Source organism: Orcinus orca, chromosome 2 (genome assembly GCF_937001465.1).
Source record: "Orcinus orca chromosome 2, mOrcOrc1.1, whole genome shotgun sequence".
NCBI lineage: Eukaryota > Metazoa > Chordata > Mammalia > Artiodactyla > Delphinidae > Orcinus > Orcinus orca.
The window spans coordinates 174,788,684-174,803,198 of NC_064560.1; the positions used below are offsets into that span (position 1 = coordinate 174,788,684).

At 42.0% G+C, this 14,515-nt stretch overlaps 1 protein-coding gene across 18 annotated transcripts in view; it reads left to right on the forward strand.

Moving 5' to 3' along the window:
- TTLL5 (tubulin tyrosine ligase like 5) overlaps positions 1 to 14,515 on the forward strand; it is a 309,168-nt gene that overhangs the window by 60,571 nt on the left and 234,082 nt on the right. For all 18 annotated transcript variants that reach the window (XM_033408371.2, XM_049706827.1, XM_033408745.2 and 15 more), the window contains 3 exons: positions 11,203 to 11,284; positions 12,887 to 12,948; positions 14,118 to 14,212. In XM_033408371.2, coding sequence (XP_033264262.2) covers positions 11,203 to 11,284; positions 12,887 to 12,948; positions 14,118 to 14,212 — 239 coding nt within the window. The remainder of the gene's footprint in view (positions 1 to 11,202; positions 11,285 to 12,886; positions 12,949 to 14,117; positions 14,213 to 14,515) is intronic.

Sequence of the window (14,515 nt, forward strand, 5' to 3'; positions counted from 1 at the left end):
TTGGCAGCCAGACTGGGAACTGTTCCAAGAAGCTCTGGCTGGTACCAGTATGTGCTTTCTCCCATTTTCCAATGGCTCCTCCTTTTTGTTTTAGTCTTCTTTCTGGTGGGTTCCCCACCCCCACCCCTTCTTTCTTCCCTTCCTCTTCCTCCTCCCCTTCTCTTCTCTCCCACCCCTAATTCCCTATTTGCACAGAGAAGGAGTAAGAAGCAGATCACAACTACTGGGCCAGGAAGCCTGTTGCTCACTGACCGGCTAGTTGTGACTGTAGCACCGAGGGTGCCTGCCCCCGTTTGCTGTCTGTGTGGATGTGAGTCCTTAGTGATTGCTGGTATCCATGTCTGTGCAGTCACACAGGCTTTCAGCAGGTGGCAGGCTGTGTTAGTAAAACACAGTAGGGTCATTGATGGGGGGATAATTAAAGGAATACAGTAGGAGACAGCGTAACAGAGAAGTAAAGAACATGGGCTGTAGAGCCTGACAGACTTAGTTTGAGACCCATTTGTACCCCTTATTAGTTTTCTGATTTTCAGCAAGTTACTCTAATCCTGTTTCCTCAACTATAAAATGGCAGTAATGATGGTTCCTACCTTCTAAGTGTACCTTGAAGGGCAAATGAGATGACGTACGCAAAGCACTATTTGTACTCCATAAAAAGTTTTTTTTTATTATTTTTTTAATTAGACATTATGATTCTTGATCTCTTTAATCGATTATCATAACAGCTTGTACTTGAGGGGCACTAAACAAAGGGAAGTGTTGAGACTCTGAATAGAAGATGGTAGATAAACCAGGACCTAAAATTATACAGGCAAAGAAGAGGTTATGATATGTGTATATCTTCTTAAAATGCAAATATGTTCATGTCTTCTAAAACCGTTAAATGGCTCCCTAGACTTAACTTGTAAATAGATACTTGATAGGACTTCAGAGCTTCCAAGGATCTGACCCCAGCTGACTTTTCTAGAATTCCATTTCCCCTCCTACACCTTAGAATCCAGTGGTGCCACTGAGGACTCCATGCCTTTGTGCCTCTCTGTAGGTCCTGCAGTCCAGCTAGACTCTGCCCCTGTCTGCCCTACACACTCCTCTTTGTATTCTGAGACTCAGCTTGACGTCTCCTCCAGGAACGCTTGCCTAACAAAGTGCCCTGTTGCGTCTCCTCTCTCCTGCTGTTCTGTACTTGTTCCATTATGTTCTCTTCCTACCGGTAGTCACTGAGCTTATCGTCTTGAATTCTTAGTAGTCATTGTGTCTCCCCTTCCACTCTCACCCTGTTTCTGCCGAACCAAACCTTTTATCATCTCTTTTCCTAACCCTTTGCCTTTGCACCTGCTTTATCCTGTGCCTGAAATATCTTTCTCATGTTACTTTACCTAAAAGATAACTGACATCTTTTCAAGATAAAGTCAAGTATCACTTCTTCGGTGACGTTTTCCCTAAGTCTTCCCATCAGAGTTAGCCACCTCGACCCCAGCACTCTGTTCAGTCTCCAGCGACGCCTGCATGTCCTTTAGTTCCTGTTTACGTGTCTGTCTCCCCCACTGGACTGGAAGCTCCTTGAAGACAGCAACAGCGTCTCCCTTGTTTTTGCGCCTTCTGTGCATAGCAGCATTTTTTGCTATTGAAGGATGTCCGGGAAATGTCTGTTGAATGAATGATTGGTCTTGATTTAATTGCCTTTTGGTGGCCTGACAGTAGGCTTCCCAATGGATCTGGTGTGGTAAGGGCCAGGGGCTCTTAGAATTATTGCAGACTTTTTGAGGAGGGAGTGTGGGAAATATGACTCCAACTGCAAAAACCTTATTAGATTAAAAAAAAATTAAACATTTCTTTTCTACATCTACTTGGCTCTTCCGTGAGAGTAAACTTCTAGTAGCTCTTAATGTAAAAATCTCTGTTCTGGAAATCATCACAAGCTCTTCTGAATGTTTCCTTTTCTATTTTATTTCATTACCAGATTGCCTTTTGGAAGCTTAAGAATTTCTTGACCTTAATGGCATTAGAAGTTCTGATGTGAGAGAAGCAGTGACTTTCTCTGACTCAGTGAAATGCCGCCTAAGACTATTTCATCAGCCATGGGTCTCCAGCCCCCTCCCTGCTTGTGTTCAGTTTTAATAAACTGAGTGCATCTGGAGTTTTTTAAACTGTTGACTATCTTCTTGGCTTTTGTGGTTCTAATTCCACTTCCTGTCAGCCCTGGGATTTTGTGTGCTTCGTTAACTTGCCCCCATCAGAAATGATTTTGTATACGTGCGTCTATTTGTGTGACTCTCTTTGCCTCCCACTGGTTCCCAGCCTCCCCCGGGGTTTAAGTTACAAGGAATAATCTGGGTTTTTTCTTTTGTTTTTCATTTGTTTTAGAGTAAACAGGAATTGAGAGCTTCCCAGAAGAATTTGGCTTGAACAGAGCATTGGTGTTTTAGAGGAAGCTAACAGTCTGGTGATGGGGTTCACTATATTCTTTTGGTTGTTGTTTCTGCCTTTCCACATTACATGGATCTTTGCCAGAAGCATTCCATTCGTATCTAAGTGTTTCTGGCCTATGATTTCTTTCCCACCCTCCCACCTGTAGTGTCCGGCTTTGTATCCAGGTACGGTCAATATTCCCATTCCTTTGTTTATTTATGTAGTTAACTTTTCTCAGTGCCTGCTGTGTTCAGGGTGTAGATTATGAGTTTGTTCCTCTCAAACCAAATTTTACATGGGATGATATATACAGATACCTGCATTGTATTAATAGCATTTAAATGTAGGCTTAGGAACCCTCACAAACTACCAGAAACTTAGCCATTTGATGCTTTTTAATCGATTTGTACATCCGGAAAGGACCTCAGAGAATAATTAATCCATATAAAGAAATTGAGGCCCTGAGAAATTAAGACCCTTGCCTCAGGTTCTAGAGCTACTGAGTGGGAGAACTCAGATGAAAGAGACTCAGCTTGGAGAAAGGGGGTCAGAAGATGGGTTTTGGCAATCAAGTCATCTTGGTCATAAGACTCTTGATCAGTAGAACTTTTGATGCCTCTCCCAATAAAACAGACTTTTGACAGTCTAATTTTTACTGCCTTCAGAATTCTGAAAATGTGGTACCATGTGAAGTATATGCTTAAACAGCAGCCCTATAAATAGGGTTGCTTAGGAAATTGGCGCTGTGAGATTACTGGCTATGAGAGCAGCTTTTTGTTTTTTTTTTTTTGAACAGTTGGAGAAAAACAGCCCCAAACAGGATGTTAGCTATCCTTTAAAGATGCTGCTGCTGACAGTGGTTTCATCTATGTGTGTGAGGATGGCTGAAGTGACAGGCTATGACCATGGTCCTCTCTAGCCTGAGAGCGTATGAACCAGCTGTCCTGCCACTTGTAGACTTGATCAGACTGGCCTTGTTTAGGTAAGACCAGTGACATCTTTGTTCAGGACAAACCGTGCTCAGTATACCGTGTTATGTTGGATGGTTGCTGGTTTGGCCTTTTATTGGTATTGTTTAAGACCATTTCACAGGGTAAGCTGACATCCTTAAAGTGGGAGTGTCCGTAAATATTTGTTGGAGGAATGGAAGTAGGCAGCATACATTTTATAATGGAAACTACTTGACCAACAAGAAAAATAATGAAAGTCATCAAACAGTTCACTTTTTGAGATAATTTTCTTTTCTGGCTTATCTCATGCTCCTGTTTAGATGGGAAGTTTACTGTAGAAGGGACTTAGAAGAAAGTACCTACTGTTTGTCAGGCACACTTCATTGGTTATTTCCTTTAGTCCTCTTAAGAGTTTTGTTGGTGTTTAGTACTCATGTTTTATAGACAAGGAAAACAGATTCAGAGAGGTTAAATCATGTGTCCCAGGTCATGCTGTTAATAAATGGCAAAGCCAAGTGTGAGAGCCAGGTCTCTCTGGCTCATTTTCCACCCACATAAAGACAAGTTCTGATGTGTCCAGCCATTTTTGGCATGCTCCATATCCTGGATTCTCCTTCTGCTCTCCTGTAACTAGATCTCAGGAAAAATGATGTCATCCTTTTTAGCAGATCAGGCCTAAAAAAGGGTACTCTTTCTGCTCTAATCAGCAGTACCTAGTTCTAGATATTCCTCTCAAATCTACCTTTGCATATGGTAGCCAGATACCATATTGATTTATTGGACTAGTTAACAAATTGGCTCTGGACTTTTTCTTTTATTTAGTTCATTTTCCTGTGGGATTTTGGTCTGTTTTTTTTTTCAGATTTTCCTTCTGGACCCCAGATAAAGACTTCCTCCCTAGGTTTTCAACTCCAATCCACAGCCAAGGTGAAAAGAATTTCCTTCATACAATAGCATTTGACTGACAGCAAGAACTGGCTAATGTCAGCACTTTCCAATTTCAGGGATTACAGCTTCAGCTGGGACTTTATTTCTGGGGCGGGTTAGTGGGTTGATTCCAAAACTAGTGGTGTGACATGTTTAGTAATCTCTTAGGACCTGGATGCATTGTTATTTCCCTATCAAATCTTTTCTTCCTCCCTCTCTAGACCATCTTTTATTAAGTTTTTCCTTAATATGTCTTAATATGTAAAAATCTTAATGAGAATTTCTCTTATTTTCTTGATGATTGGTGGCTTTATTATGAGTATTAAGTTTATTATGAGTCTTGCAGTTAAGGTCATTTTTGGGAAGTAGCTGCAAATCATTTTGTCTTTCTCAAAAATTGTAGTGTTTTACATTAAAAATTTTTTTAATTAAATTTTTTTTCTTCTCTTTTTTTTTTTCTATCAGTATTTTCTTGATTGCTCCCTATGTGCTTTGTGTAGTGCAGACTGTTTGCTATAGAGCAGTGCACGAGACATGGCCCCTGCCCTCGGGTAGTGGGGAGAACCAGACATGAAATGACACAGGACAGCACAAGCAGCAGAGTGACTCGGGTGCTCTCGGAATACACCAGGAGTTACCAGCTATGCCTAGAGGAGCCAGGGAAAGCCATTCCTAGCAGAGGGAATATGACATGCAAAATACAGTGTCATGACACGATGTGGCATGTTCTGAAATGGAAAGTTCAGTGTGACTAGACGTAGCCTGAGTTGGATGAGGTGACGAGTGATAAGGTTATGGAAGTAGTTTGGGGACCGATTGTAGAGGACTGGCACATTTAAATTTATCTGCAGACAATAAACAGCCATCAGAGTTGTTTGAGCAGTGGAACAACAGGATTATTATTTTTCCTTTAACTTTTATCATGACTTGACCCAAAGCTTGGTGTGACAGAATTATAACACAGGGAATACTGTACGACATTATTAGAAGTGCCTAATTTAAAATCCTCCAGGAACCAACTTGACATCAGCGTCTGTTGCTGGGCCAATTCACTGCCTGTCTTTCTGACTGTTAGGTGTGTGTCTTAGAAAGGTAATTCTGGGCTTCCCTGGTGGCGCAGTGGTTGAGAGTCCGCCTGCCGATGCAGGGGACGCGGGATCGTGCCCCGGTCTGGGAAGATCCCACATGCCGCGGAGCGGCTGGGCCCGTGAGCCATGGCCGCTGAGCCTGTGCGTCCGCAGCCTGTGCTCCATAACGGAAGAGGCCACAGCAGTGAGAGGCCCGCGTACCGCAAAAAAAAAAAAAAAAAAAAAAAAAGAAAGGTAATTCTGATGGCCACATGGAGAATGGACTACAGTGGGGAGAGACTAGTGCTAGGGAAATGATTTGGTGGTAGGAGGTACCCAGTGATAATATACACTCAGTCATGTGACCCAGCACTCCCACTCATAGGTATTGACCCAAGAAAAATGAAACCATACGTTCACACAAATACCTTTACACGAACGTTTATAGCAGTTTTATTCATAATCGCCTAACATTGGAAGCAGCCCAAATGTCTATCAGCTGTTGAACAGATAAGCAAATTGTGGTCCATAAAATGGAATACTACTGAGCAGTAAAAGGAATGAATTACACTACTGATATGTGTGACGACATAGATAAATCTCAAACGCACAATGCTAAGTGAAAGAAGCCACTCTCAGAAGGCTACATACTGTGTGACCCCATTGATTTGACTTTCTGGAAAGGGCAAAAGTCAGATCAGTGATTGCTGGTGGATGGGGAGTGAGGACTGACTGCAGAGTGGCAAAGGGAATACTTGTGATAGAATTGTTCTGCATATCGACTGTGATGGCACTTAAATAACTATACATTTGTCAAAACTCATCAAACTTTATAATTTAGAAGGGTAAACTTTATGTAAATTATACCTCAGTAAACGTATCTTAAAACAAAAAATAAAGATAGGTGGATGAACCTCAAAAACATGCTAAATGAGAGAAGCCAGACTCAAAAGAGTGTATGCTTCCATTTATATGAAACTCTAGAATAGGCAAAAATGATCTACGGGATAAGAAATAAGAATAATAGTTGTCTGGGGGTGAGGCGGCAGGGAGCAGGGTATTTGCCAGGGAGGGCACGAGGGATCTTTCCGGGGTGATGGAAATGTTCTGTGTGTGTTGATATGAGTGTGGGTTACATGGATGTATCAAGACTCACCAAATAGTACACTGAAGGTCTGTCCATTTCATTAAATATATAAATTTTACCTCAAAAGGGAATATAGAAGAAAGGCTGGATTAAAGAGAAACAAAGAGAGAAAGAGATCTGGTAACGTGATGGATTGGGGAGGTGGTAAAGAGAGTGTTTCTAGCTTTGGAGACGAGCGCTTGGGGTTTTCGAAGATGAAGAATAATGGGAAGCCAGACAGGTTTTGGGAGAAGATAACGAGCTGTGTTTTGTTGAGTGTTAAGCACCTGTGGGATATCCTAGTGAAGATGTCTGCAAGGCATTTGGAATTATGGATTTGGTGTCCAGGAGACACTTGACTAAAGATACAGATTTGAATGTCATCATCATAATGTTAATTGCAGCCATGAGAATACACGAGATCACCCGAGAAGAGAAGCAGAACTGAGAAGGAAAGAGACCCGAGGATGCTACCCTGAGCAAGCCTACCAGTGACTAGCTGGGCAGGAGAGAAGGAATGAAAGAAGGAGAGAAAGGAGGAGGACAGTCAGAAGAGAGCAGGGTCCTGGAACCAAGGGAGAGGGAAGTTCCAATAAGTAAGGGTTGTCAACAGTTTCAGATACTTGGGCTTAAAGCAGCAAGGTGGTCTTTGGGGATCACAGTGACAATAGTCAATTATTAAAGAGTGGCAGCAGAAGCAAATTGTTATGGGCCAGGGAGTCAGTAGGCGTTAAGAAAGTTAGATTGCTTTTTCAAGAGGCTGCTTGAGGGCTTCCCTGGTGGCGCAGTGGTTGAGAATCCGCCTACCAGTGCAGGGGACATAGGTTCGAGCCCTGGTCCGGGAGGATCCCACGTGCCGCGGAGCAACTAAGTCTGTGCGCCACAGCAACCGAGCCTGCGCTCTAGAGCCCGCGAGCCACAACTACTGAAGTCTGTGCACCTAGAGCCCATGTTCCACAATGGGAGAGGCCACCACAATGAGAAGCCTGCGCACCACAGCGAAGAGTAGCCCCTGCTCAACGCAACTAGAGAAAGCCCGCACGCAGCAACGAAGACCCAACGCAGCCAAAAATAAAATAAATTAAAAAAAAAAAAAACGCTGCTTGAAAGAAATAGGGGGGTAAGGGCGCTAATGTAAAATACGAGGTGGAGTCAGGCTTCTTACCGTTCACTAGTCACATTTTCAAGTTTGTTTTGATTTGGCTGGGGGCTGAAGGAAATATATCTCACCAAGGAAAATTTTCTTGAGGAAACATTGTTGAATAAGGTGGTAGCAACAGTCCTTTAAAAACACTTGCTTTTCTGTCACGATGAAGACAATGCAGAGGAACAAAGAAAGTAGCTCTCAGAACTGGAAAAGCCTAGCTTGCCTACACCTTTAAACGACAGGAACACTGGTGTATCTCATCCTGGATACTGAATTTTTGAAATTGTAGACACTGCTGCTAAAACACAACATTAAAAGGTGAGGAAATTTAATATCCTCAGTACAACCTATTGATACTTTTTACCTTTAAAATCTTTAATGTCCTCAGAAAAGACTAATCGTCAGTTAAAAGGGTCAATAAGGACTCTGGTAGCCTGCCAAGGACCCAAATGCTTTTGATTAAGCTGAGTTGATTGTTGTAAGAGATAAACCTGATACAAATGCTCTCTTTTTCACCCCAGTCTTCTCCCCCAGTTCCCGCCTCTCAGGTGAGCTGGGCTTTGCGCTGTGTTGCAGTGCTATCACATACCCGACCCTCGAGTGATGGTAGATCCAGAGGTTAGTTAGATTCAAAGCTGATTTTGAGATCGTTTAGCCCTGGTGGGATTTATTCACCTGAGTGAAAATTAAGTTGCACTGTAAAGGGTGTTTTCTTTCTTTGGGTTGTTTTTTTGTTTTTGTGTTTTCCTTTCCCCTTACTTTCCACATTATTGGTTCTCAGCCTTTCAGCTTAGATTCTTGGAATCTGCCTCTTAACTGGGGAGACAGTAAAGTAAATGTGTCGGTTGCTTATTGTGAGGTGTTTAAATAATGGGTCTTATTGATCGTTTTTCTGATTTCAGTTTGTGTTCATTTGTGGCTGATTCTGCAAATCTGATCAATATGTGCACCAGTCATTATTCTCACTCCATTCCTTACGCTATTATTATTATTATTAATATTACCACTTTATGAAATAATTGAATCCTGTGCTTTAGCTTTTAAAAACTGAAGAGAATGTTATTTTTCTTGAATCAGACTCATTATACTTTCTCTAATTCTAACATGGATTTGTAGTTTTTGTAATTAGGTTTTTCCTTTTAAATGCCTTTACTAGTGCTGTATCATAGAAAGGGGGGAATATACCATGGGATGACTGAAGATCAGGTTACCAGCTATAAAAGCTATGAATGTGCTACCAAAAATAAGATAGGTAAAGGAGCTTTCTTTTCTTTACACCTTTAAAGTATAGATAGTATATGATTTTTGTATGGTTACATGAAGGTGAATCCTATCTCAGACTCTCATAGTTTGTGATTATTTTTGCAAATTAAATGGAATCCTAAATAAGTACTATGGAAACCAACTCCTTCATGCAAACTTTACCTGAGAGAGAATTTGAATATGAATGTCTACCTGAATCTATATTGCCTAAATAGGAATTCTGGGTATAGGTTAGCTGAGCATATGGAGATTGACAAATGGTGATTAATAAAGAGAATAGGGGAAGCCAGAGGGAGCTAATAAAGTATCAGAGAGAGAGATGATTCCCCCACGCTCCACAGTGAATAAAAGGTGGTGTGGTAAGGAGGATCCAGGTCTCTAGATTCCCATTACACCAGACTTCATGTTCTAGAAGAGAATCTTTGGCACCAGCTTTTTAGAAGCCTACATTTGTTCTATGTTTTTGAGAGGATTGAGAAATGGGAAATCCTTCTTGAAGTAAAGAGATGTGTTTCAAAGTGAATTTCTGGAAAATACCTGGTTGTGTTCCATGGCTGTGAGCTGTGTGGCTTATGACCTCTGGTCGAACTGTAAGGAAGCTAGTCTTTTCTCTTGGGAAGAAGGTGTGTGTAAACAGTTTATCTGAGGGACACAGAGTGGGATGTTTGGGAACGAGTGGGGCTTCTGAAAGTCTGATGTATTTGATGTATGTATACTAAGGAGGGCTGTGGAGAGGGCCTCATTTTTGTTTTCTTCTTTAATATTTATTTATTTGGGTGTTGTGGGATCTTTATTGCGGCCTGCGGGATCTTTCGTTGCAGTACGCGGGCTTCTCTCTAGTTGTGGCACGCGGGCTCCAGAGCACGCAGGCTCAGCAGTTGCAACATGCAGGCTTAGTTGCCCTGCAGCACGTAGGATCTTAGTTCCCCAACCAGGGATCGAACCTGTGTCATCTGCTTTGGAAGGCGGATTCTTAACCACTGGACCATCAGGGAAGTCCCCAAGAGGGCCTCATTAATAATAACAATGAGGGATTTCACTGGTGGCTCAGTGGTTAAGAATCTGCCTGCCAATGCAGGGGACACGGGTTTGATCCCTGGTCCGGGAAGATCCCACATGCCATGGAGCAACTAAGCCCATGCGCCACCAAGCCTGCGCTTTAGAGCCTGCTAGCTACAACTACTGAGCCCGCGCTCCACAACTACTGAAGCCCACGCTCTCTAGAGCCCGTGCACTGCAGCTAATGAGCCCATGCGCTGCACCTACTGAAGCCCACGTGCTCTAGGGCACGCGTGCTGCAACTACAGAGCCCACCTACTGCAATTACTGAAACCCACGTGCCTAGAGCCCGTGCTGCGCAGCAAGAGAAGCCACTGCAGTGAGAAGCCCATGCACCACAAGGAAGAGTAGACCCTGCTCACTGCAACTAGAGAAAGCCCACGCACAGCAACGAAGACCCAGTGCAGCCAAAAAAAGTATAATAATGATAATAATGAGAGTAAAGTTTGCCAGCTGAGGTTCCAAAGTTAGCCTCTCATCCCTGCATTGTGGGAGAAGAGCCTGCTAATGGTTCTGGCTTTGGTCTTTGTAACAGTTGGGGACTTAGGGGACAAGAATCAGTAAAGAATCCAGAAGCCATGGAAATTTGATCTCTGGCTCCCTCCTTTATGGCTCGTCACAGTCTTGCTTGGCTGCCACTGGCTCTCTCCTTTCTCTTCTGTCTTTCTGTTTTGGGCCAGTGTATTTTATTTTCTATCTTCAAAGAGGAATTGAAACCATAGAGGGGAAAGAATATGTTTTCTGCTTGGTTGTTTTCTTGACCTAGGTTGCCGAAGTAAGGTCTTGGTTTAAGAAAGTGTGATGGGAAGATCCTAGAGAGGTGCCTTCTGTAGATTTTCCTGTTTTCAGAGTGTGGTGGGGGAAGTAGTGGGGGAGAACAATCTAGAACAAGCCCAAAGCAGCTTTGATATTGGATGCACTTGTTGCATTCTTTTTCCTAACATTTTTTTTTTTACCCTTCCAGACAGCAGCAGAATCATGCTGGTTAACTTCTAGAGTCAGGTCACTTTCTGTGTAGAGCTCAGGAATGTCAATAGAGTGGATGATAGAAACTGGAGTTTTATAGCATTATTTTCTTATTATCTCTAGAACTTGATTTCTCTTGGACTTGAAAGTTCTCTACTTCTATTGCCTCTCGATACTTAGCAAATTTCTAGGCCTTTGATGGGAGTTGGTTGGATTGAACCTTCCAGATCTTTGTTCGCTTGTGACATGGAAAATGATCTTGTGTATTGTGTTATGTTGTACTTCTAGAACTCTATGGCTTTGACGTGCTCATAGATTCTACGCTGAAGCCATGGTTGTTGGAAGTGAATCTCTCTCCCTCTTTGGCCTGGTAAGTAGTCTATTCCATCAACTAGAAAAGGACGAAGCTTCAATAAGCAGCTCTAAAACACTTTTTTTTTTTTGGTCATTTCTCTTGGCGCTGGGAGATTTTTTTTCCCATGGTTATTAGATTGAGATGACTAGAATTTCTAAATTTGGGGGATTTGTGGTATATTGTCAGAGTCCATATTGCAACCATGGACCCCTATCTTACTAGTCAATTTGCAATCTCTGTTTACTGTCTTATTGGGCTTCTAAGGGATGCTTCTTTCATTTTTATCCCCAGTGCGCTTCCTCTCGCGCTCTCTTTTTTTAAGCTTTGTAGGTGTTCTGCTAAGGGTAAAGAAATACATGAGATATTGAATTTCCTTCGCCACCAAAAGTTTATACGTACTCTAATCCACATATACCATAAAGGTATAGAGCTGGGCCTAGGGTAGTGTAGATAATATCTGGTCCTTTTATCCTGTCCACATCCTGGTGTTATCCATCCAAGATTAAAGCCTAAAGACTTCAAACAATCTTTAAAAAAAATTTTTTTAACCTATCTATTGTTTAGAAGAAGGAAAGAAACTTATTTTTCAATACCAGAGAAGATTCTGCTTCTATCTGTGGCTACAGCCAGAGTTTCTGTTAGCTCTGTGCTTCTCTAAACAGCTAGAAAACCCAAGAGATTTATGACAGAGACCACCCAGCTGCTGCATTTTTAACAATGAGAACTTTGGGGAAAATGCCAAGTAATCAAATAAAGACAGACTGACTACTTTGTAGGGTGGGAGTTTGGCTTAACCCCAGTAGTAAGGTATAGCGCTGGATAATACAGATGCTTCAGATGCTGTGCTACACTTTGGTTAAGTCAACGTTTTGCAGATTTCCCAGCAATGTACATTATACAATGTTAGAGAGCCCCAGGATAAGGCATCGGGTCAGCAGCCAGAGGACTCTGGTTTCTGGAGGAACACCTCAACTCCAAAGCCAGTATGGCATCACTGCCATAGGGATGCCCCCTGCTTTCGGACCATGTTGTTTCTGTTTCCATGTGGGTTCCTGCTGCATCATCTGGTGATATTTTGGTATAACTTGTATTTTTTTTTTTTTTGCCTTCATTTGCAAGCCTGCAAGCTTAAGAAGATGGATTTAGAATGGAAAATGAAGCCTTAAAAAATGTACAGAGATAGCCCAAGTTTCTTCTCTTGCATGTGAATGTGATTTGACTATCACAGCAGTAAAAAAAAAAAAAAATTGAACGATGGGCACACTCATCAAAGAGCATATTAAAAATCTGAACCTCTCAAATCCACAGTGATAGTGAAGCAGTGTTATGACCTGTGCAAAGTTTGAATTGCACAATACCTTCTGGAATAAAAAGATTGCATGTCAGGGGATAAGCGCCTTAGATCTGGGCCTGCCTTGCAGAGGATGAGTTTGATGCCAGGCTTTTATTTCTAGAATTTTTGCCCAGATGTTTTTTTTTCCCCCATGGATTTGATGTGCTTTATGTGTATCTCGTCATTGACATTTGGTAGCTTTGCTGTATTAAGGCCTGTTAGGGGCAGCTATTCTGTTAACCTATAAAATTATTGATTGCTCTTTTCTTTCTTTGTTCTGTTAGTGATGCACCTCTGGACCTAAAGATTAAAGCCAGTATGATTTCAGATATGTTCACTGTTGTAGGTGAGTAGTAGTGTTTTCTGAAAACTCATATAAAAGTTAAGCAGTGCATCCATTTTGTCAGGTTCTGTAGGTGTTGCCAACTGGCAGTTTCTCAGCCATGCTAAATGTTTTGTACTAAAAAATGATATTTTCAGGGAAGTGTTTATATGTTTCTATTCCCCCTGGCTCCATCCTGCCCTGAGGCTGAACCACAACTAGGGCTGAGACCTAATTCCTGGGGCACAGGAATTAGGAGCTGAGGAAGAGAATTAAGCAAAGATCTGGAGAAAATATATTTTTCTCTGAGCTGAGATAGTGAAACCCACTGAAGAGGCTTTGTTACGAAGGAGACTGGCTGTGTTTCTGCTAGGCAGTCTCTACTGGTGTCAGCGCTCTTCTGTAGTGGTTATAACTGAAGCAGCCAAGGAAGCAATCCCTTTCTGAGTAGATAAGCCAGAACTTTGAGATGGAGATGGGCAGCCAGGTGGGTATGTTTTGGGTTTGGAGTTGTTGTTGTTTTAAGTACTCTAAAAAAACATGATAAAATACACTTGAAATGAACTAACACTTGGTGTACCAGCAAATGCTGTAAAACTTTGCTACCGTGTTCTCCTTAGATGAGAATTTGCTTCCTTTTAGGAAATAAGTGAAATTGGCCGAAGCTTAATTTCTTAAGCAATGGGTAATCTACAAAGCCCATTTTGGAAGCTGCCAATAGACCACCTTTAGCAGTTCCAGAAGTGGATCCTATAACAGGACAAGACCCCTCACTTGCTTCTGGGTTCTCCTGGTAAACAACATTATTTTCCAGTCACCATCCAGGAAGCCACTTTGAAATAACTTGTCTTTATTAACCACTGTGTGTTTTTAAGTGGTGGTTTGCCCTTTTACTCTGAAGTTCATCAGAAGTCTACATCTCTTCTTCCATCAGTATCACATTTCAGCCCCCCAGCTCCCCGAGGAAGGCTGGTTTATCTGCATATATTCCTTACTTGTTTGCTGCAGTTGTGGTGGTTCGAAGTTCAAGTAGAGTATGTGTATGGGAGAGTCATGCCTAAACCTCCTGAGGATGGATCTCTGTAACGTTTATGACAGTGAAACTGAGTTTGTCCATCTAAAGGAAAGGTGCAGCTAAATATGTTAATTTTTTAGAAAATGGCAGGCTTTAATATTTCCCATTCCCCATTCAGGGTTTGTATGTCAAGATCCTGCCCAGCGGGCCTCAACCCGGCCAATTTATCCCACCTTTGAGTCTTCCAGGCGAAACCCTTTCCAGAAACCTCAGGTAAGCAAATTCAGCAACAGGAAGCCCCGAGGAAGCTTATTGCACAGTGGCAGCTGTTGTCAAGGAGTGAGCAGAAGCGCTATGATTATAAGGTCACTTACAGCCGGAGAATTGGGGGACCATTCTAGACAGGAGGCAGTTATTTTCAGCCACAGCTAATAGCTTATGCTTTTAATGCTTTCAAACCAACTTACTCTCTGCTTTTTTCTTTCTTTTCTTCTGGCTTCTTTTTTCATTGTCTTTTCCTTTTTTCTTTTTCTCTCTTTTTAAAAATCACTTTCTGTTTTCTCAAATTGATATGCT